A 22,350-nucleotide genomic window follows, 5' to 3' on the forward strand; every position below is an offset into this window, starting at 1 on the left:
AAAACAAACCTCCAACAACTAATTTTCTAATGGCTTGCTTGGAGTCTTTAATTTGGAAGACAGTAATTTGTAGAACGGTAACATTGTAAGATGATATCACAATGTGATTCTGCTGGAGGTCAGTAAAGGATAACTGCCCAGCCCAACATGGAACCAGACTGTTATAGCACACAGTTAAACATCTCTCTCGCTCTCTCTCAGTGGGGGGGCTAACTGATGACAGACCTATACCGTCCTTGGCGGTCTGCCGTTCTGCTTTAAAAGGCCAGTGTTTAACCATCCAACCAGCACCACGTCCTCTAAATGTCTAATACTTCTTCTTCATGATAAAGACAGTCACATCATTGAAGACTCTTAAGTGAATGTAGCAGCACACATAAAGGTGTTTTTATTTTAGTTTACATATGTGCAAAACATTGCTTCATTCAAAGCAATAAAAACCTTAGGCTAGAATAACTGAATTGGCAGGGCTGCAAAATACTCATACATGAAAGAAGGTAAGCAAAAATAATGTAATCTGTTTATATACAATTTACAAAATATAATAAGATTTATATATAAAAAAGTTGATATTCATCTATATTATTTTACTGAAGCTGTATCCCTAGAGAACAGCTGTTAATATGCTCCTTGTAATTTTCTGTAGGAACATCAAATTGTCCTTTACATTCACTCGTTGCACATTTGAGGAGTCCTTTATTGCAAAAGTGTCCATTCAGTGAGGTAGAAATTTTTTTGGTAATCCTCTTCATGAAAAACAAGAGCAAACAGGAGCTCAGTCACTCAGCTAGGTGCACGTTCTGCCCTGTGAGATGCGATCAGTCCTGCTGTTCTCAAACAGCTGTTCGTAAATGCCGTTGTTCTGCTCCGATGCCAAGTCCTTGTCGCAATTGTTCTCCTCGTGGTCTGAATCTGCATCTGGGGCGGTGTAAGGGTTCTCATGCAGAGTTATTCCGTTATGCGTCACTGACGGAGGGATGAATCCTGGGTACAAGTCCTGCTGAGGCCTCCAGGGAGCTTTCCCAAATGTTCCTGGGTGAAGAAGGTGGAGAGGTGAGTTCAAAGTACAGACGAATTTTAGAAAGTTTTGGAACATTCTTTGACTTAAGACCTACCCATGAAGGTGTTGCAAGGGGACAGACACTCATGAGGTCGGCCATAGTCGTTCGCATCTCCCTCCTCCATGGATGGGCGGCGGTCACTCTGGTGGGAGGGGCCATGATGGAGACTGGCATTGTGAAGCTGCATCAGGACAGTGGAGGAGCAGAGGTCAAAGGGCTCGGAGAGGAAGTAGTCCCTCCTTTTAGGGTTGGTCAGGCTGCCATTGTAGGAGTCGATGCAGACGGGCCTTTGTTCGATGGAACAGCCTGAAGGTAAAAAACAGGAAATAATTAAATCCTTTACAAAGTGAGGAAGACAAATTCCAGAAATAACCAATGTACTTTAGATAAACTTGGACATAATGTTCTTGATCATCAACAACCTAACAGTAATGTTGTAGGATCATGATCAAGAGAACATTTTCCATTTGACGGATTCAACAAATTTGTCTAAACACGCCGTACAGACCTGTGAACACCTCTGATGGGTCGGTAGAGTACATGTTGTCTCGGCGAAGCAGTGATCCAATTGGACCTTGATAGTGGCACAGCAGAGGATCGATAGCTGCTTCCATGTCTGCTTCACTTCCTGTATCCAGCTGACAAAGACCTGCACGGGTGAAGGAGGAGCATCATGTCAGAAACACATGAAGCTGCTAAAGGTTTCTCTTTTAAGACACAGAGGGCTGGTGTTTTACCATTCATGTCTTTAGGCTGCAGGTAGAAGCCGCTAATTGATGACGCCATGTACTGATGACTGCTGCCGCTCTCAGATGGGATGTAACCGTCCTGTCGGTCAGCAAGCGTGCCCTGGGAGGACAGGTAGCTAGGGATGTCGGCAGGCAGGTTGGTCTCATCTGTAGCATAAGGACATCAAGTTATATCACCCTTTTTTTTGCAATACATTTTATTTCAATTTAAAATTGCCTTAAAATGTGGACTTGGAGGATGACCTCACCTGTGTTGGTGACGCTGCAGTCCTCATTGCGTCTGCGGGTGTGGTAGATGATCACCACCCAAACCAATGACGTGCCGACCACACAGCACACCACCGCTATAATGACGATGCCCACTGTGGTCCATCCATCATCATCCGATCCTGCTCCACCAACCATGCCCACCCCCACCCCGCCCTGCACACCAGAGTCGCAGTTGGGGTTTGGTATGACCGCTAACCGAATATTGCCCCTCTCGGTGCCCAGTGCGTTGGACATCTCGCAGGTGTACTTTCCCGCGTCTGCCTCAGCAGCGTCCACAATGATGAGGAGCTGGTTGGCAGCTGCAAAGAAGTGCCGCTCGGTCACCACCAATGGGCTGTCATCTTTGGTCCAGTTCAGCCTTGGGGGAGGGCTGCCCCCAGCAATGCACTGCAGGACGGCGGTTTCACCCTTGGCTACGGTGCGATCCATGAGGGGCCGCAGGAATGAAGGTGTTTCTGTAAGAGGGAAAGAAGCCACAAAAATTACTTTCAAACCAACACGATTTAGAGTGATTCATAGATCCTTCATTAAGGCCTGTGAACCTAAGATGGAATGTCAAAATGTAGATTTCCTCATTACTTTCTGCTACAACGATGCCATTTCTCACCTAGAACTGTTAGCGTAGCATTTGCAGAAATGGCTCCAGCTGTGTTCTGTGCTGTGCAGCTGTAAACGCCAATGTCCTCAGTCTTGACATCCACAATGAAAAACACGTCGTCCTCCGGCATGACATGCATGCGCCGTTCACGGGCAGCAGGAAAGTCAGTGCCACCATCTTTTTGCCAGGCAATCTGAGGGGAAGGGTGACCCACTGCAGCGCATTCCAGCCTAGCTGTCGCTCCAGCTCGGATACTCAGATCCATGGGCATCTTGGTGAAGGAAGGGAGCACTGAGAGAAAAAAGTGTAGCGTTAAAGGTTATTATAAACTATCAGAGACAAATAATTCTGCAGACATTTAAGACTTTGACGGGCATTTTAAGGACCTGTAGATACTCTGTAGATAGACACAAGGCAATAATTGAATTCTCCCAAACTTACTGTTGACAGTGAGTCTGGCCTTGGTGGAATAGGAAGATCCAAAGTGGTTGGAGATGACGCACTGGTATTTTCCTTCGCTGGAGAACTCCACGTTGGGCAGCTGCAGGGTGGTTGTATACTCTGTCACCTCTGTCTCACCTCCTGCGCCTCCCTGCACCCGGAGGTGAGCCTGGTTATGGATCTCTGCATCATTCAGGACCTCATTGTCTTTCTTCCAAGCGAAGGTCATAGGTGAGTCGCTGGAGCTGGCCGCTGAGCAGACGAATGTCACGTTGGTGCCCTTGAGGGCCGACTGGGTCTCCGGCTGCACGGTGATCTGAGGCTTTGGGAAATCATCTGGGGAAGAAAAAAGAAGGTTCACATCTGTTTTTTTTCAGAAATTGGGGCAGACGAGGCTCCAAGAGGGAAAAGACTGAACTGAATTATGCACTATTTAGTTCTCTCTGACAGTAACCAGGAAAGCTGAAAACATAACTTAGTAAATTTCCATAACGTTCCCTTCATGAGACTCATTAGCTCGTCCAGGAGTCAGGGGAAAATACTGAACAATCTGGGTCAGTTAGTAAATGGAAAACCTGCCACAGATAAATGGCTGTTTTTGAGGCATTACGGTATGTGTGTGTAAAGGTGTTACACCAAGTGAATGCATCACTCACCACACACAAACTCCTCCTGGCTGACGGCGAACACGCTCCTGCCCTTCAGCATCTGCGGGTGGGCGCAGCTGGCGTTGACGCAGGGCAGGAAGGTTTGTTCTGCCACCCAGACTGGAAGCCACTTCAGCTGGCAGTCGCACAGCAGGCTGGAGGTGTTCAGACGCCTGCCAGAGGAGAGGATACCAGAAATATTACAGTGGAATCTAGAGAGGAAAGTTTTACCAGTGCATTAACATTACGTTTTTTGTATCTAGATCAAGGATGACCACATTTCTGCTCTTAAGATGTGAAGACACCAATGATTTTAGTTGATTTTTATTATCTCATGCCAACAGGGCTTTGGTTCGCAGATAAATGGACAAACTGATGTGCCTTTCAGGAAGTGATAAAAAGACATAACTTCTACGGTTTCAAGTTGAAAGTTTTTGCAAGGGAACATCATATTTGCTGAGATTTTTGGCATCAATCAATTACTTAAAGATAGGAGGAGAAAAATAAAATTCTGCAAAAACAAATCACAGCTGATGTTGCAAACGGTGCAGATACATGTAGGATTCATGAGCAAAGTTTGTGTGTTAATTTTGTACTGGAAAATTCAATTTATAAATCATCATCAGACACAGACACAGATTGGTACCAGACTAAAAACTCTCACAATCACCTTATTTATCAAAATCAAATGAGTATCCCTGGGTAACATTATCCTCATGTAATGTGGTAGAACTTGGGGCAGTAAAACATGCTGTTTGGATGAGTTACCATCAATATGAACTATGGCTGCAACTTAAGAATATTTTAATAATTGATTTATCCGATGATTATTCTGTAAAATAATCATTCGGTCAATAAAATGTCAGAAAATTGTGAAAAACTGACATATTTACTTTGCCTGTTTGTCCAACTAATGGTCCAAAACCCAAAGAATTTCAGTTTACGATCAGAAAAGACCAAGAAAACCAACAAATATTCACATTTAAGTGGTTGGAGGTTATACTAAGCTAAGCTAACCAGCTGCTGGTATTGAATGGACAGACATGAGAGTGGTATCATTATTTGACTTGGCAAGAAAGGGAATGAGCGTACCTCCGAAAATGTCAAACTATTCCATTAATTTTTATTTGCTTATTGGAGAGACTCACTCACAGAGGATGACTTATCTAGACTGTGTGATCTATGATGAATTATGTTGCAGTAATTTCAAGAGAACTCCTGTGAATCTGTTATTAACATTGAAGGAAGCATTGTTTGGTACTGACTTTCCCAGCAACCATAATGACTTTCACCTGGTGTTCTGTCCTACATCAATGCTAAAACACTAACTGAAGTGGTCCTGAAACATGATCGCACTTACAGCTCCTGCAGGTTCTTCATCTGGGAGAAGGCGTTTGCTTGGATGGACATGATCGCGTTGTTACTCAAATCTCTGCAGAGAAAAAAAGAAAACAAATTAGGGCTGGTAGGATCCTCACAGGGGGGCACAGAGAAAGAAAGAAAAAAAGAAAGATGGCAGCTTTTTCCTTCCAACATCAGCCGTATGGAGTAAAGGCAACAAAAACTTCAATCGAGAGAAGAAAAAGGTCTGGGCTCCAGAACAATAAAACTCTGGGCAGCAGTTTGCTGTGTTAATCAAGAGAGGCCCAACTCTGGGCTGCTTTGAGCTCTGGCAACGGCTGGGAAAAAACTCTAATTAGAATCAAATGCAGCTGTTGTACACTCACACACACATTCACACACAGTTCCCCCCACTCTCGCCTTAGTGATCGATATAGTCTGGCACACATGCAAAGATACTAATGGCAGAGTTTTTTCTTGATTCCACATCAAAGTGAAAGAATGGGAGAAGACAGTTTGGGTGTACGACTCTAACAAACAGCGTCTGTGTCTCGGTGTGATTCACCCTGATTAGTTTACAGCTCAGACTTTTGGAAACAATCAGTGAAACACGAGGACGACTCACAGGTGCTGCAGCGCATCCAGGCCAGAGAAAGACTTCTTGGTCACCGAACGGATCTGGTTCCCTTGCAGAAATCTGGGAAAACAACAGAATTTGATCAATGTCAAACCTCATTTTTACTTATTGACCTTATTTTATTCATGTGTTCCTAAGTCAAACATCATGGTGGATTGAATATGAACTCACAGGTTTTTCAGCTTGTCCAAAGCAGAGAAGGGTCCGTTCATGTCTTCTATGGTCCAGGAGATTTCATTATTTTGGAGATCCCTTTTACGAAAGAAACAAAGACAGACCACATCATAAAAAATCCACACCCAGAAAACAACTGCGCTTGCGATGTTAATAAAACTTTATGCGGCTTTACATTTCGTGTGAAGGCGAAAATGTTTGAGGCTTTAAAATTATATTCAAACCAGCTCCATTCCTCACAGGAAGTTCCTTCTTGGCATTTGCGGCACTTTTTAAAAAAAAGTCTGCTATAGCTTTTCTGTGTTGTGTGGTGGAAAAAAAATTTACAAGGAAGTGCTGCAATATAGCGTGTGCTGCAGAGGATAAATATACTCTGTGTGCAAATTAAGTTATGTATGCAAGTTCCCCTCAGAGGAAGATTTTGCGACACATCCTCTTGTACCATTAAATACAAGTTATTCTGAGATTTCCTACAATTCCCAGAATTCATGAACTTAATGCATTTACCTGCATGTGAAAAATAAACTGATGTTTTTTTTTCCTGTCAAGACAACTTGACACACACTCAGAACGCAACCTGTCTTGTAGCTGCGATGCATTTTGGTCTATTTGTGGTGAAAATTTGCTTTTCTTTAATAGATTCCTCCCTGTATGATCTTTAAGGTCAAACTAGCAGCTGTAGTTAGAAGGGCCCTTGATCTTTGATTCTGAGCGAATGACACCATAACGTGACGATTACTGCTATCACACTCACACTGAGGCTGCTGGAAAATTATGGGCACATTTATCCTTCTGTCCACAGGAAGAAAAATACGCTAAACAACTTAATACGCAGAGTTACAGAGTACGAACATCACTAAAAGCCAAGAACTTCCCGGAGAAATTGCATCCTTTGATCCCTCAGCTGCTCTAATGCCTTCAAACAGTTATTTTCCTCCTCGGCGTGCCTGGTTATGGCTGATTGAGATTGAGGAAGGGTGTGTGTGTGTGTGTGTATATGTGTGTGTGTGTGTGTTTGTGTGTGTATGCGCGAAGGGGGGGGTGTCGAGTTTGAAGCCCTGAAGCAATCCATGTCCACCTAGCAGCACACCTGCCCTACGGTGACCTCAGCAGCACAGCTCACATTTGGTTCCAGTTAAAAAGTCCCAACCAGGGGAAATGTTACGGAGCCCCTCTGTGGGAAAGGGGGGATGGGTAGATGCGGCTGTGGAAGGGGGATCGGAGCAGAGAAAAGGGAAAGATGGGGGTGGGGAGGGTTGTTGAGGTTGGGGTTGTGCCTCTCAGAGGTTTTTTTATGTGTACGTAGAGACCTCAACACAGTAATCTATTTCACATCCCGAAAACAAATCAGGCAGGATATTTCCACTCAGGCGGAGGATTGATGGTGGAGGCTGATTTGACAAGGCAGCATGCGGAGTAACTGTTTTTAAAAATTTTTACGTATATTTGATGTTATTGTTAGCTGGAGCACTGACATGACAAAGCATTTCCTCCAAAAGCTTCAAACAAGCAATCCAAGGCTTCACTGTTTTTTCTAGTTATATCAAGCTCATAATTTCAAACTTTTTCTAAGTAATGGTTTTGTGGTTAAGGTCAAAGAAAATTCATTTTGGTCAAGACTTGTGCAGAACTGCATTTTGGTCGTGGTTTCGATAACCTCAATGACACAAAATGGCTAGGTTGAGTCTACACAGTCCTCATTTGAGTCATGCATTATCAAATATTGCTATTAATCAAAATAAGATCAAAATTATATCAGTCAGTCTTAAATAGGTGAAGAGGAAAAGGAGTGAACCTTTATGTTTTGACTGGTTTGTTGTCATGTTCATGCTAACACAGCTCAGATGATCTACAAACATTATGACACCTGTCTTGGGAAATTACATCATCTCATTTTCCGGTCGTAGATCCTATAAAGTTTATGGGCTGAGATAATACTTGCATGTCCATGGAGGCCATGCAGCATTTTTTTAGTTATTCATTTAGCAAAATCAGCTCATAACATTCAGCCGCAGTGTGAACAAAGCCCTACTGAAGCTCTTGAATTGAACTCACAGCGTCTGCAGGTTGGAGAGACCACGAAAAGCTCCATCTGCGATGAAGCTCACGCGATTGTTCCCGATGTGGAGCTCGTCCAGCAGGCTGAGGCCGACGAAGCTGGATTCCTCCAGTCTGGATAGGTGGTTGGAGGAGAGGTTGCTGTGGGACAAAGTGATGACAAACACATTACAATACAAGCACACAGAGTTCCATACATTTTCCAGACTCCTCTGCCTATCCAAACCTCTTCCAGCAACATCCCATTTAGACATCATGTGGTTTACTACTTTTTGTGCCTCTTTGCTCTCCTTTCCCTACAAAAACACTGAAGTACTTCCAAAGTCACTTTCAAAAACCCCAAACTTAAAGGTCTGGAAACAAAAAACCAATCCATATATTTCCAGGCTTTCAAAACTTGAGTTACCCAAACTTCTAAAGTGACTTGATTTGATTTCATGATAACTTTTATTCTGCACGAGTGTGAGGAGATCAAAAGTTTTGCAACCAAACAGAAATGATGAAACGAGTAATTCCAAGCAACCGCTTTATAAAGTAAACTCAGATGAGAACAAATCAGATAGCTGGGCACGTTCCCGGCCGACAGCCAGCTTGTTTACTCTCAGGTTCATGTGATAAGCGTGAGAGAAAAACAGAGAGAGACAAAAACAACAACCTATCTGTGGAAAAAAAAAAGGCTCCAGACACTGCAAACACTGAACTGACCGCTGCTATAAACAACAGCCACAACAAAGGACATCCAATCTGCTTCCAGGAATGTGTCTTAATGGGGGGGAAATCACTGATGTTTGTGGGTAATGGAGTATTTCATGAGGAAAGAAGCTACGATTAGAAATGAGATTTCGAAAAGGAAAAGTAAATTAACTTCCGGGGATCGGGTTGGGGGGGGCGGCGGGGGATGATGTTTTGGCTCAAGTGGCAGCAGAGCGGAGAAGGGGCATGAGGGTGTGTAATATTTTGGCAGTGCTTTAATGTTGGCACTGACTGGCAGAGCATAAGAGACGGTGCTCTGTGTGTGTATGTGTGTGTGTGTGTGTGTGTGTGTATGTGGGGATTGGCGTCAGGAGGTACTGGAGTGTGAGGAAGGGCAGGCTGGAGTGCCAAAGAGGAGGAGAGGGCGACAGAAAAGTGTTGGGAGTTCAGAGTGTGAATGAAGAGTGGGGAGGGAATAACGAGAGGGAGGTGGGGGAAAAAGAGACAGAGAGAGAGAGAGAGAGAGAGAGAGAGGGTGCAGCGGGAGGGTGGAGAGAAAAAAAAAAAAAAGGTGGACTCACAGCTCGCTGAGTTTCTGGCAAAACTCCCAGGCGTCAGGTCGGATCCTGCTGATGGTGTTGTGGCCGAGGTGGAGCTGCTGCAGAGTCAGCAGGCCGTACAGCCAGCCCTTACTCACCTCCGTCAGGTTGTTGTAGTCCAGCTGCCTGCAAGCCCACACACACACACACACACACACAAAAAATCAGGTGTTATTCTGCATTCACGTCATGTTGGTAGAACAGAAATTAATACAAATTGTAAATGTACTTACAGGACTTCCATGTTGCTGAGGCCCCAGAAGGCTCCGTCCATCAGACGAGTCAGGCTGTTTCTCTGCATCTTCAGAGAGCGAAGAGCATGCAGGCCGTGGAACGTCAGGCCCTCCACCCTGCGAACACGGTTCCTGCTCAGCTCCCTAAAACACACACACACACACACCACGAACTCAGCGTCAGCAAGGAAAACTGAAACAGTAGGAAGACTGATGCTACGTTCCTGGAAAGGATCAATATTGAGGGTGTAAGTTTGCCTCATCTGGAATGGCACAATTTGTAGTCTTCATAGTGAAATTTTGCATATAAAATAAAAAAAAGCAGCTTACAAGTGCTGGAGGTTGGGCAGCTGGAAGATCTTGGCCGGGATGGTGGAGAGACGGTTGCGGTTGAGTCGGAGAACCTGCAGGCTGCTGGACAGGTTGGTGAAGCATCCCGTCTCCAGCGATGAGATACGATTGTTGTTGAGGAACCTGTGAAAGAAAAGATTTAAGTGCAAGGTTTGAAAAACTGTATTGCAACTTAATTAAGTTTCAGAAACACTTTCTAACAGATGTTCCAGAAATAATGTGTTTTGAGGGGTTTCCCAGGCGATAAATGCGACAAACACACTGATAATATATACACTGAAAGGGCCTATGTGTCATATTCAACTTCCTTTGATGCACTGTGGCCCCAAAAATGATCCGAACCACTAGTAAACAGAATATTTAACAGTTTACAGCTAACAGTTTCAAAATGCACATCCATGCACAGACAGAAATGACACTCACAGGTTCTTGAGAGGCAGAGCGGGGAAGGAGCTGGCCTTTACATCCACGATGTTGTTGTTGCTGAGGTCCAGCGTTTCCAGCGCGAGGAAGGGCCTGAGCTGCTCCACAGAGATCCTGGTGATCCTGTTGTTTGCTCTGAAAATACAGACACCATCGCTCCAATAAATGACAAAAATACTGTGTATTTGACTAGTGGCTCATACCAGTTTCATGTTCCCAGATATACAAACAGTCAAGCCCCTCAATTAGCTTGTGGTATTAAAAAATGACAAACTCTCACGCGCATGTACAGCTTAGACTTACCACCCAATGTGAAACTATGTCATTTTTTTTTTGGCTGATGTTGCATGCAAAGCCAACAAATTGTTCGACATGATCAATGCCGCTGCTCTTCACACTAGGTCCAAACAACCTTTCGGTTTAGTGATGTGTTATTTTGTTTATAAGGTAATTACTAACAAGGTATTTAAAAAAGTAACCTGCCAATTACTTGGCTGATGAATACCATTCCCTCAGTGAAAGCATGCCTCGGCAGAGGCCAGCAATTTCCTGAGCTGCACGCCTCCTAAATTGCAGTGCAGGGACTGCTTAGTTATAAACAGAGCCTGTACAGTGCCCTCTTTGTGTATGAGACTCGGCATTAGAGAGAGAGTGAAGGGGGGAGACAGGAATTCCCTCCAATGCACCAGACTACAGGCCTCGTTTTCAGTATTCATTGGTTACAGTCCCCCCCCCCCCCCCCCCATCTCTAGCTACACCTTACTGACCAGAGAGCTGTTAGTTTTTCAGATCCAGTTTTCCAGCAGCCCTCCAAAAAGTTTTATAATGGAGGTTTAATTTGGGATGTAGTGTCATTAATATTTAATTGTTGGAGTCTTTCAATCAGCTGACCTATAGTACAGATTGAGGGGTAGCTATCAGCAGTGTTATGAAAATGGCTCCAGAATTACACTGTCACGAGTTTTACATGATTTATGCCTTTTAGATTGGCTTCCAAAGATAATTAATACATGAAAAGATGAATACAGGTCCAAATAATCCTGATGAGACAGTGTGTTTTGACTGTAAGGACACAAAACATATTGGATTTTGCTGGAAATTCACTCAGCATACAAAGAATATGCGAGAATATTCAGTGCTGGTTGGTCTAATCTCAATGTCAGATTTTACGTTCAGTTGGTCCACCTCAGGCTGAGAGACAGCATGGCACCACCGCACTGTGAAATCGAGATGTCTCACCTATTCAAACGACTGTGAGGTAACGCTGACCCATTTTTTTCCACGCGTGCTGACTGCTTTCAGGGCACATATATTACCATAGCGACGGTGCTCTACCATCTGGAACACCTTTTTGGTAATCTTCAGATTCAAACATACAGAGTGGGGGGAGGATTCACCCCATCAACAAAGACCCAAGATTGATGGCAGCCCCGGAGAGTTTGGTGGGACTGTGGGGGGCAACGCTGGGATAAAACCTTCCAGAGCATGTCTCTGTGTTTGGACTTTAAGTCAAACTTGGTGCTGTGCCAAGGACAGACAGTAGGCTGGGGGCTGGCTGGGTGGTACTTGGGGCATAAGCTACTAAAAGTGGCAAACTTGCCTAAATTACATGAATGTGAGGTTTTCTGATGCACTGAAAGATTCTAACCAAATCAAATTAAATCATTGCATTGTTATACATGAAGGGTTGACATATGAACACAGAGTTCAGACTATATAAGAATACAGCTCATTTTCTACAATAAAAACGGCACAGGCAGCTCTTTTGTTTGGAGATTTGCAGAGGGCTTTCCACGCACCACAGCCCCCAGGTCCCAAACAAAAGCGCTGCACACCACCTGTATCTCAGTTTTCATGTTCCCCTGACTGGTCGCTGAGAGAAGGAGGGCCTGCCTGGCAAGAAAAAACCAGTCTTTCCAGTTTCTCTCGAGAGGGGGAAAGTAGAACTGCAGAGAGGGGAAGGGTTTTAGTGCACGCTTCCTGCCTGAGAACGAGGAGATGGACGCTGAAGTTTTGACCCAGAATGTGAGCCTTGAATGTAAAAATCTGGCAAGTTTAAAAAAAATATCTGGCAGCATGGCTAGAGAGGTGTAAACACTCGCTCCAACATATGGCAAAACATGCTATTTTCTTCTTTCTTGTCCCGCTCATCTCAACATCTGCACTGACATCCTGTCTTCCCCTCGCACAAACAAACCGAGCATTGTACGCTTTAATTACACACACTTCAAGTTTGTTCATCCACTTTGCTATCAGATAACGTGATTATGGAGCCATTACCGTTGTGTTTGCAGGGCTTTGCTGCTGTTAGTGGAAATCAATGGAAGGCCAAACATGTGCCGATAACAGCCTTAGGCATCTTCTGTATTGACAAAATGTGCGCTCATGCCCTTTTTAATGCGTTTTTTCCAGCTTTAAAATTCTTACACCGGGCAGTTGGCAGCTTTCTAGTCCATATAAGAAGTTGAATTCATAAAATATGAATGTATTAAGTGAGAGACTAAGAGGCCACCGGAGGATGAAGCCTTTCTATTACAGGCTTATGGGTCCATATGGGTAAACATGATGTGGCTTTCAGAGTTGTGCACACTCACACAAGCACATACCTGCCAGCGCTCTCAGCAACTGCACTTTATTTTCGGCCTCAACCACCATCAAACCGACCGCATTTATACACTGGGAAGTTATGTTGTTATGTGAAATTCAGATATCCTTGATGAAGCTGTTTTCTTGTTGATTTCTGTTGCAGCAAAGCTTTGTCCATGGAGAGACTAATTCAGCTCTTTTTAATGCGGGAAGCTCTTTAAACAGAAAGCCGCTTTTTCTAAAACTGTCTTGCTCGTAGTGTGTGTGTGTATGTGTATGTGTGTGTGTGTGTGTGTGTGTGTGTGTGTGGTATTTCCTATTGGAAAAAGAACAGAGTTTTGAGAAGCCATCTGATGACTCCCTCTCTCTCTGCAGTGGCGCCTGTAATGAAAACCAGCGCTGCATTTGCCGTTGAGACGCCATATTAAACTCTGCACATATCTCACTCAAATGGCTGATCATCTTAACACGTCGTCTCCCCGTCAGAGTGGAGAGATGCATGGATCGTATGAACATGTGAACTGAAGGACCTTTACATACAGTGACAGATGAGTTGTAAAAACTCTTGGAGTATCATCTTTTGTAGTAAACACTCGTTAATGTGGCATTTCTGCACTGTGTTTCCAGGTGATCACCTGTCAATCAAACACTGTGGGTCATATAAAAGCTGAATTTTGTGCTGAAACAATTAGCCAGTTTTTAAATAGTCATTTATTAGGCAAATACACCAGATTTTTTTAAAACTTTTTTTTACTGACACAAGTTTCTCAAAATAATATAAAATATAGAAATAAATGTAATACCTTTGTGTTTTGTACCGATGATTGGACAAAACAAGGGATGAAAAGACATCACCTTAGACTATGGTAAATTGTTTTTTATAAACTTAACAAGGAATTGATTCATAAAAAATATCCAACAGATATTGACAATATTCATTAGTTGCGGTCCTGGTTAAATCCCTACTGGATACATATTTATTATGAAAATGTTACAGATTATTACTATTATCACTACTGTTTTGGTTTGTAATTTTCATCTTCAACAAGATTCCTATTTCCGCAGACATACCGAGAGGCTCACCTTCTTAAACTCCTAATCAGACCTGGAATCTCCAGGTCATTTGTTGAACACAGGCTGAGGGATTTAGCAGCGGTGGGGTTTACCCCCTCCATAAATTCTTGGGAAATTGTTCAATTAATTAAGATGATCACGACTCAATTACTACCAGCTGCAGGGTTATTGCCGTTTGTTTTTACTCAGAGCTGCGAGGTCAAAGAAGTCGGCTAGAGCTGCCGCTATGTCTGACTGGCTGTTTGAATAAGTGGTATTCGATACCCCGAGGCCTTTTTTTTCTCTTTACTACCCTCCCAGCTTGGAGAAACTGAAGGAGGGAGAGAAATTCTGGAAAAATGTTCCACTGGAGGGGGGGGGAGGAATCACACTGCACCACCTAACCTGAAGAAAGAGGGCGGCACCCAAAAAGGCAGTGTCTACGTGAGTGTGAGCGCATATGTGAATTTTTAGTTTCTTCTTCTTCTGTGAGTGTTCTTTCTCTTCATATTGCTTTTAACTAACTAATTGTACTTTCTGGAGTTGACATATACTGTTATTTTATAACTAAAGCAGCTGACATATGGCAGCCACAGTTCAGTATATTCAAATCTGATCATTTTTAAGTAGAAAAAGTCAGTGTTCACTACTTGTAAGAACAGAAAAGGCTTTAGCTTTACAGAAAGTGCAATGTTTTTATGCTACTCAATTTAAGACAGTTTTACGGCGACGTTAACTTGGATGACACAACTTTGACCTCAAAGAGTGGAGCCAAAGAGCTAGGTTTTTTAAAACTGCAAATTAGCAACTTTGAATGGCAAACAATGTAAATACGAATGTCATATTTTTTTGACCATGACATACATTACTGTTTATGGAGCATCAGCAAAATAAACTGTAGCTTACTAGCTTGTGGCTATTAGCTGGAATACCTAGTTAAAACTCAGGTCAGGTCAGGTAAGTAGCTAATGCAAATTAGCATTGGCTATGGGCACAAACTGCTGTTTTCCAATTACATCTCCTTCCTGTTGTACTTGTTTCTTTTACTAAGAATTAGTGTTACTTGGCCAAATATATTTAGTTCTATACTTGCAAAAAATATCAAATTTCTCTGATAAATGTTTGTAAAAGGTTTCATTTATCTGTATTGCCTCAAGTCACACATCATTCTGTGACTCTCAGTTTTATTAGAAAATGAATATTGTGGTAAAAACTCAGGAACGTCAGACAGCTAATATAAATTAGCTTTGGCTATGACACAAAATCTGTAATATTATCTACGTTATTTATACTTGCTTGTCTTTTTCACACTCTGGATTTTATTATGTTCTTGTCTTAAAATAAACTATTGTCTGTGTTTCGTGTTATTCTTTAACTCAAAAATTCAAATAGTGCAGTATTTTTCTGGAGCGTGTAAAGGCAGAGTTAACATGACACGACTTTTTGGTAAACCAAACTGAACAACATCCTGAAATCAAAGAAATTATGGTTTGGAGAAAGTCGGGAATTTGAAACATGAATCTGTGTAGAAAGTCTTCTTTCTAATCCAGAGTTGCTCAAGGGTACTTAAACAGCACACATAGCAGTTGTGGAAGATGAACCTGTGCTCTCTTTCTAGCCATTGAAGGAACAATTCAGCCAATCACACCAGGTGTTATTTGTATGTGGAACAAATACTACAATAAAGATTTTTTTTACCTAAATTAAGATATCATGCACAATATATTCAGAGTAAAATATAGTTTTTGGTCAGAAACAGCATGCACATCTGAGAAAATTCATCTAAAAGATGCATGGAATATGACATCTACTGTGTAAAAGGCTGTCCTGCCCATCTTCTTCTGCTGGGAGCAAACTTGTAGCTAGCGGTGACACTCCTGCACTAAATGTGAAAACAAATTGTCGATGGCTGATGGCTGAACGCCCTGCGGCTGCTGCAGAGCATCGTGTTGGGGCTTGATGAGGAATACGCCTCATCTAGCCGGGAGACAGATACATTCTTCCAAAATAACTCCATGCTGGTTGGTTTGGAGAGACGTGCCACAGAAAGCAAATAAAATTGTTGAGGTTTCACACACTAATATCTGGTGTTGTTCTGAAAGCACGTATTGCACAACAATATTCCAAAGAATTGTCTGGCTAAAATCTGAACTGTATGAAAAATGACAAGTAAAAATGCTTTTTCATTGAATTTATCAGCAGGAGAGAATTCGCTCAAACAGCATGGAAGAGCCAACACTTTAAACACCGTTAGCGATGTTTATACTACTTATACACACACGAAAACTGTGATTAAATCGCTTTTTTGAGATGATGGACCAACACATTGTCCAGATTGACCATCACACATTTCTGAGTCCTATAAAGGCCCACACAGCAACATGTAATCCCTCCGCTCAAACTGAAAAATAAAAATCACCAAATTTGGATTTCTGTCATTCTCACATGACAGATTTTCTTTATTTCCAGCGTCACGTCACTGCCTCCAGGTTAAAAATACACCAACAGCAGCAATAGCCACTAAACAAAACATTTCCATTTCTGTTGATGGCATTTGTCTTTGACCATGTGACCTGTCTGGGGCTGGCTGCCATGTCTCAGACTGCCCCGTCTGGGAACTGGCTGAGCCAAAAGGGTTGCTCTCCAGGGAAAGAGGGGGGAGGAACCACTTCCAAGCTCACTACTTTACAGTAACCAGCAATGACAACCCTAGTGGAGGATTACCCTCCAGACCAGCCTGAAGTGAGAGTCCACAAAGGTGTTAAGAGGGGGTTTTACTTACAGAATGAGTGTTGTGATGTTTGAAGCATAAGGTCCCAAATCAGGTATTGCTTCCAGTTCGTTATGGTTCAGCTTTCTGATAAAATTAAGAAAAAGAAATGGTTAAAAGAATAGTTTGTCACATGTAGGACAGTGATTGAGGCAGTTTGGAAAATCTTGTGTTTACTCTAGGAATCTCAGAGCACAAGGCATACTTACATTTCACTTAAATGTTGTAGTTTGGAAAACAAAGTGCCATCAAGCACCTGCAATTTGTTATGGCTCAGGTCCCTGTTAAGAAAAGAAAGGCAAAAATAAAGGGAAAAGTATAGACCATGGACCATATTTCTCAGATGCAGCAGTCCTCCATTTGGGTCTACATTGCAAACATAATTACTCCCAACTTCCCTGTTGTTCTTGTGAATGAACACTGTGCACAGAGGAAATGGATCAAAGAAAAATTACTGTAATTAAACTGTAAGGTTCAGAGAAATGGTGTGGCAATGAAATGGAACAGAGTGGTCAGAAAAGTAAGCAAGAATAAGATATTGTTACTGACACAGAAAACTTGCAGTTTCAGATACTGTCACCTAAAGTAACCATGAAGTCCAATGTCAGTGTCTTATTTTTTTTAACAAAACTCTTTACAAAGTTCTTGAACTGGTTCTAATTTAAGATTCCTAAAGCTCTGTTTGACAAATATCTGACCCTGCCTCACAACGAACTGATTTTGCCTGAGCAACATCTGAAAGCAACTTTAAACGTTCCAAAACAAACTGCTTCACATTCAAACCCAAAAGTAGGCTTATGAGTGGTTGGCTTTTCATCCCGTCTTTATAACACAGAAGAGAAGGCCCATGCCAAAACAGCTCCCTTCATATCCAGGCCTTTGCTGAGACGAAGAGCCAAAACAGACAAGCTGATACGTTACTGAGGGTCGAGATTCTTTTCGTGCTGAAAGGAGGTCGGAACCTGGCGAGGGAAGTCAATAAAGTGTTGGAGTCGAGACTTTATTACCGGCCAAGTCTCAGTCCGGACGTCTATTCTGACGTCTGTACTCGTATTAATCTCGTACACATTTGACCTTTTCTTTTTCTTGCCTCTAGTGGACATTAACAAGATGTTTTCAAATGTGTTTTCCTTCATATTTGATGAATTTTCTGCCTACGACTTCACACAGGTATTTTACCTGTTGAAGCCTGAGTAAAGGATCTCAAACCTCTAGCGATGTGTGTATTGATAAGTCATTACCTCTGCAAACTGTACATTTTTGAAAACTTCTCAATCTGTATTTGTACATTTGGAAGGATATGAGAGTTGCTTATTGCCTATTTTAGTCTTGAATAGTGCTCGATTAGCTCTGGTCTATGTCTTGATTTTGTCTGAACCCACTTTGGATCTGGGCCTGAGCCTGGTCTTGGATTCGACTGAAGCAGTCTTGGCTGCAGCTCACTGGGGGTGAGACTCTTGTTTTTTTGAAGAAGGAGACTGAAAACCAGCTCAAGGATTCTGGCAAGCGGAGCCTCGTGCGCTATAAAGTGGTGGAGTTATTGACGCTGCTGCGCACGATCAACGCTGTGGTGCCAGACACTTTTTTTTTTTTTACACCCCCTCACCCTAACCCCCCCTCCGCCTCCTCCTTACCTCCCTCATCTGGAATCCATCAAGGAGCTCTGGGAGGAGGGGAAGAGCCTAACAACTGGTAATGTATTCACAATGCCGGGAAAAGCGAGAGGGACGCCTTTTCATACGTCTGAAACACCCCTGTCGAATTTTCTGGGGCCTGTTTTTGTTCTTTGGTGGAAGGTTTCATCAACCACTCAACCAGAGTTTTACTTGCCTTGCTAAAGCTACCCCCCACCCACTTTCATCCTTTTCTTTCCAAGCGTGCAGCTGTGCGTTGTTGTTGTTGTTGTTGTAATTCCAGCGCTGGGGGCCATATGGGAAAGGTGTCCTATCATACTCCCTAGATAAACCCTGAGTAGCTCTGACACTTCCACTTCCCTCACAAAGCAGAGTCTGAGCGGAGCAAGATAACACACAGTGCTGCGTACAGGCTACAGCCTGTATCTGCTGGCCTGGTGAAAATGTACTGCACTGCATTCTTATCAGTGACTGAAAAGTGAATAAAGGAGCTACTCTTCAGGCTAAAGGAGCTGTCATTAATGTTTTAGATTAGGATAACAAAGGGACATAGCGGCAGATTTCACATTAAGTTCCATAAATGTTTCTCATTGGTTGAGTTGCACGTTGATAGAGGCAATGACCAACGTTTTTCGAAGACCTAAGTTGCAAATTTGGGTAAGAATATGAATAACGCTGGCAGTCATGTCTTTCTCATTAATGACTTAGACATTTGTGATTTTGGAAGGTCAGCATGCTATATTGTAAACTACTAGCAATTAGCTAGGATTTATAGGTTTTGGCTAGCGTTATAGGTTTCAAAACATCTTGCCAAAAGACTGAAATTAACCAGCTGGCTTACAGAAAGGTTGATTAATGTGTGTTGTCCTTATAAATAAACAAATGAAATGAAAGAAAAGCTAAGTAAAACTCAGGATGGTCAGTTAAGTAGCTAACATAAATTAGCACTGGCTACGGTGCAAACCCCTAGGCGTGCTAATATTGACGCCCTCTTGTGCTTCCTGTCTTTTTCACAGAGCGTTACTGTTACTTGGCCAAACAAATGTGGATCTTTTGCTCCAAAAATCATCAAATTCCTCTGAAAAATGTGTGTAATACTTCAATTCTAAAGAAAGTCTGTATACCACTCCAGGTGGTGTATATTCCCTTTTAACAACAAGGTAAAGTCTGTGTTTCATTTATCCCATGATGAATGAGCACTGGGATTCTTCAGATGGACATCAGGCAAGTAGCTAACATACTGATAAATTATGGCTACTGGCTATGGCACCAACCCCTTGGATTCATATCATCAACTTAATCTTCCAGTTTTTTATACTGAAAATTAATGTTACTTGGCCAAATAAAAAATAGTTCCTTTGTTAAAGAAACCACCATATTCCTCTGAGAAATGTATGTAAAGCTCTTAAGGGAATCCGTAAACCCCTCCATGAAAAAATTACTTTCAGTTTCATGTCTTTTTTGACTCCAAGTTTTCTATTTATCAACACTATAAACGGTGTAGCAGATTTCCCTCAATGCACACATTGTTTTTAAGATGAAACTCCTGTAATTACTTGGTCTTAAACCATAGAAAGAGAACAGACACTAAATCTTGGCAATCAATCTGTAATCTTTCCCCCTCCCAACAACCCCCCTGATATTCATGGCTTAATCCTACTTCTTCTCACTCCTCTCTCCTTCTCCCTCCCACTTTCTCCTTCCCCCCATTTCTTTCTGTGAGTTTGTTTCGAACCTAATCCTACACGCTCCTCCTTAATCAGTACCATGGCTCTGGAGTTGCTAATTCAGCAGAAATAATGGGGTGCTGGAAAACAAAGGGTCGGGCGGTTTAAGGGGTTTAAGATGTGCTGGAGAGCCACTCGTAAATTAGCATGCCAGAGTGAAAAGAATTTTCCCCCCATGTGGAACTTTTTTTTTTTTTTTTTTTCATTTTCTCTGGAAGGCCGGCCTTGGTTATGAGGCTCAGGCTGGGTCTGTTTTCTCTGGCAACATCAAGTTTCCAGAGCAGAACATTTTAGAAAGAGAAAAACTAAAACCAACAGTAGGGCAACAGCTTCAACCAGGCACTGAATCAAGCACTATAGCCTAACACAGGACAATAAAAAACAAGTACTCCAACTTAACGCAGGGCAATAAAAATCCAGTGAGAATAATTATTTGTAAAGTGGAACACACTGAGGAACATGCCATTAATGATGTGTTTGGTATTTCAGCTAAAACAGGCTCTAGGCCAGCCTCGTCTCAACTTATGGAGCCAGTAGACAAACAGGAGAGTAAGAGAGATATTACTTTAGGAAACAGTCCAAGGCTGCACACAGACTACATCTGATTTATGCTTTTATGGCTCTGAAGGCCTAGAGGTCTGTGAAACTGAATCTGAAGACTGAACCAACACTGATGGATTTAAACTCTGAGAAAAATGTGCACAGTGTGTCAACACACTGTGCAACCACGATAAACACTATGGATGTCTTTTAGTTGCTATAATTATATGTAAGACTGGAAACTAACAACTACTATTAGTGTTGTCAATACTAAAACCATTACTATTGCTACTATTTCCATCTACTACAACTACTTTCACCATAACAATACAAAACTACTTAAATTTTAGTACCTTCAGGCACTGGGAGGATTAGTTGATAATTACACTTTAGTAAAGGGGTTTGTTGGGACTGACAATGGCACATTGATGTGTAAAAACACACTGAACTCCTGCTTGTGCTTCCCTGCTGGCCTTCAGCCTGACATGCTGCTGTGAGGGACAAGACCAATGCAATAAATAAAACCTATTAATACATATAAATAGATTTATCAACCGGGGTCAAGTTTTTCCGGCCTTTTCTGATATTTCTGAAGTTAACTTTCTGAGGAAGAAAAGCTCTGCAGAAAGTTTACTGACTGCACCAGATCTACAGTAAAATAAGGGTCAATCTCTATTCAATTAAATGAAAGTCAATCAGGTGGATTTCTTCTGCAATACTATGTTCCTCATGTGGTTACAACCCATTCCAGTTTCACTACGACAGGAATGTGGATCATCCCATCGGTGCTGAGAGAAAACACTAAACCTGTTTATTCCCCAAACTGCAGAGGTGTGAAATGGCATTAAAGCAACAAAATAGTAAACGAATCATAAATATTCAAACAAATGCTCTTTAACTGGACTCACAGTTGAACTGTCCATTCTGGGATCGTGTTTGGAAGTTGGCCCCTTTTCAGCCGACTACAGTCCACAAGCTCCCCAAAACAGGCGCAGGGAGGGGGACACGTCCTTGTGGTAGCACCAGATCCACGCTGTAGTCTTAAAAACAGAAGAAAAACCACGGCAAACCTCGCAAAACTGCGAAGCTGCGTAGAGGGACACATTTTTGTCTGGCCACACAAGAGAACACCCCTTCAGTTTTATCTTCAGATGAAGCGCAACCAATCCAAAGAGTGCGTAAATCACCAAAAAATCCTCAAATCTGGTGCTGTTGATCAACACGGGAGATCCTTATATCCAATCCCTTGTTGTTGTGGAGATCATAGTTGTAAAATATGAAGGAAAAGCGCTCCTCTGAGACCTGATCATTCCTGTGGAGAAACTTTTCTGCCGTGCTTCTCGCCGAGCTGCTGTTGGGGCAACTTGTGCTGTGCAGGGTCCCCGCAGCGCAACGTGAGCGCACACCAGAGGTATGCGGGGGGAGGGACCCAGGGGTGCCTGGGAAATGTAGTCCGTGCTGCTGAATCCTGAATCTGAATCCTGCAATGTTATTCTTAGTGGAAAAAATGATTATGGGGGTTTGACATCAATGATAATTCCAGCGTGAAATTTTAAAAGAAAAAGTATATTAATACCTTTTTAAATTGAAATGTAATGTGAGTTAGTGGGTTGTTTGCTTATTTGTCAAACCACTGTCAATCAAATATGACCAAACCACACCCACACAGTCCTGATGAAGCAGATAAACTGAGTGTTTGAGTGTTAATGAATACTCAAGGATATTTTTCAGAAAACTTTTACTTTTGATATTTGCTTATTTAGTC

The 22,350-nt window shown here is 42.4% G+C and overlaps 1 protein-coding gene across 1 annotated transcript; it reads right to left on the minus strand.

The window, feature by feature from the left end:
• Positions 1–359: 359 nt before the first annotated feature.
• On the minus strand, positions 360–21,988 carry lrig3 (leucine-rich repeats and immunoglobulin-like domains 3). The gene is made up of 19 exons (XM_044343553.1): positions 21,494–21,988; positions 16,894–16,965; positions 16,697–16,771; positions 10,276–10,410; positions 9,832–9,975; positions 9,502–9,645; positions 9,251–9,394; positions 7,974–8,117; positions 5,916–5,996; positions 5,733–5,804; positions 5,127–5,198; positions 3,776–3,939; positions 3,120–3,455; positions 2,688–2,969; positions 2,059–2,535; positions 1,799–1,957; positions 1,570–1,710; positions 1,116–1,367; positions 360–1,032 (listed from the first exon to the last, which is right to left on the minus strand). The coding sequence occupies exons 1-19, from the start codon at positions 21,688–21,690 to the stop codon at positions 788–790; spliced, it is 3,336 nt and encodes a 1,111-aa protein (XP_044199488.1). The 5' UTR covers positions 21,691–21,988; the 3' UTR covers positions 360–787.
• Positions 21,989–22,350: the final 362 nt, after the last annotated feature.

This window comes from Thunnus albacares, chromosome 23 (genome assembly GCF_914725855.1).
Source record: "Thunnus albacares chromosome 23, fThuAlb1.1, whole genome shotgun sequence".
NCBI lineage: Eukaryota > Metazoa > Chordata > Actinopteri > Scombriformes > Scombridae > Thunnus > Thunnus albacares.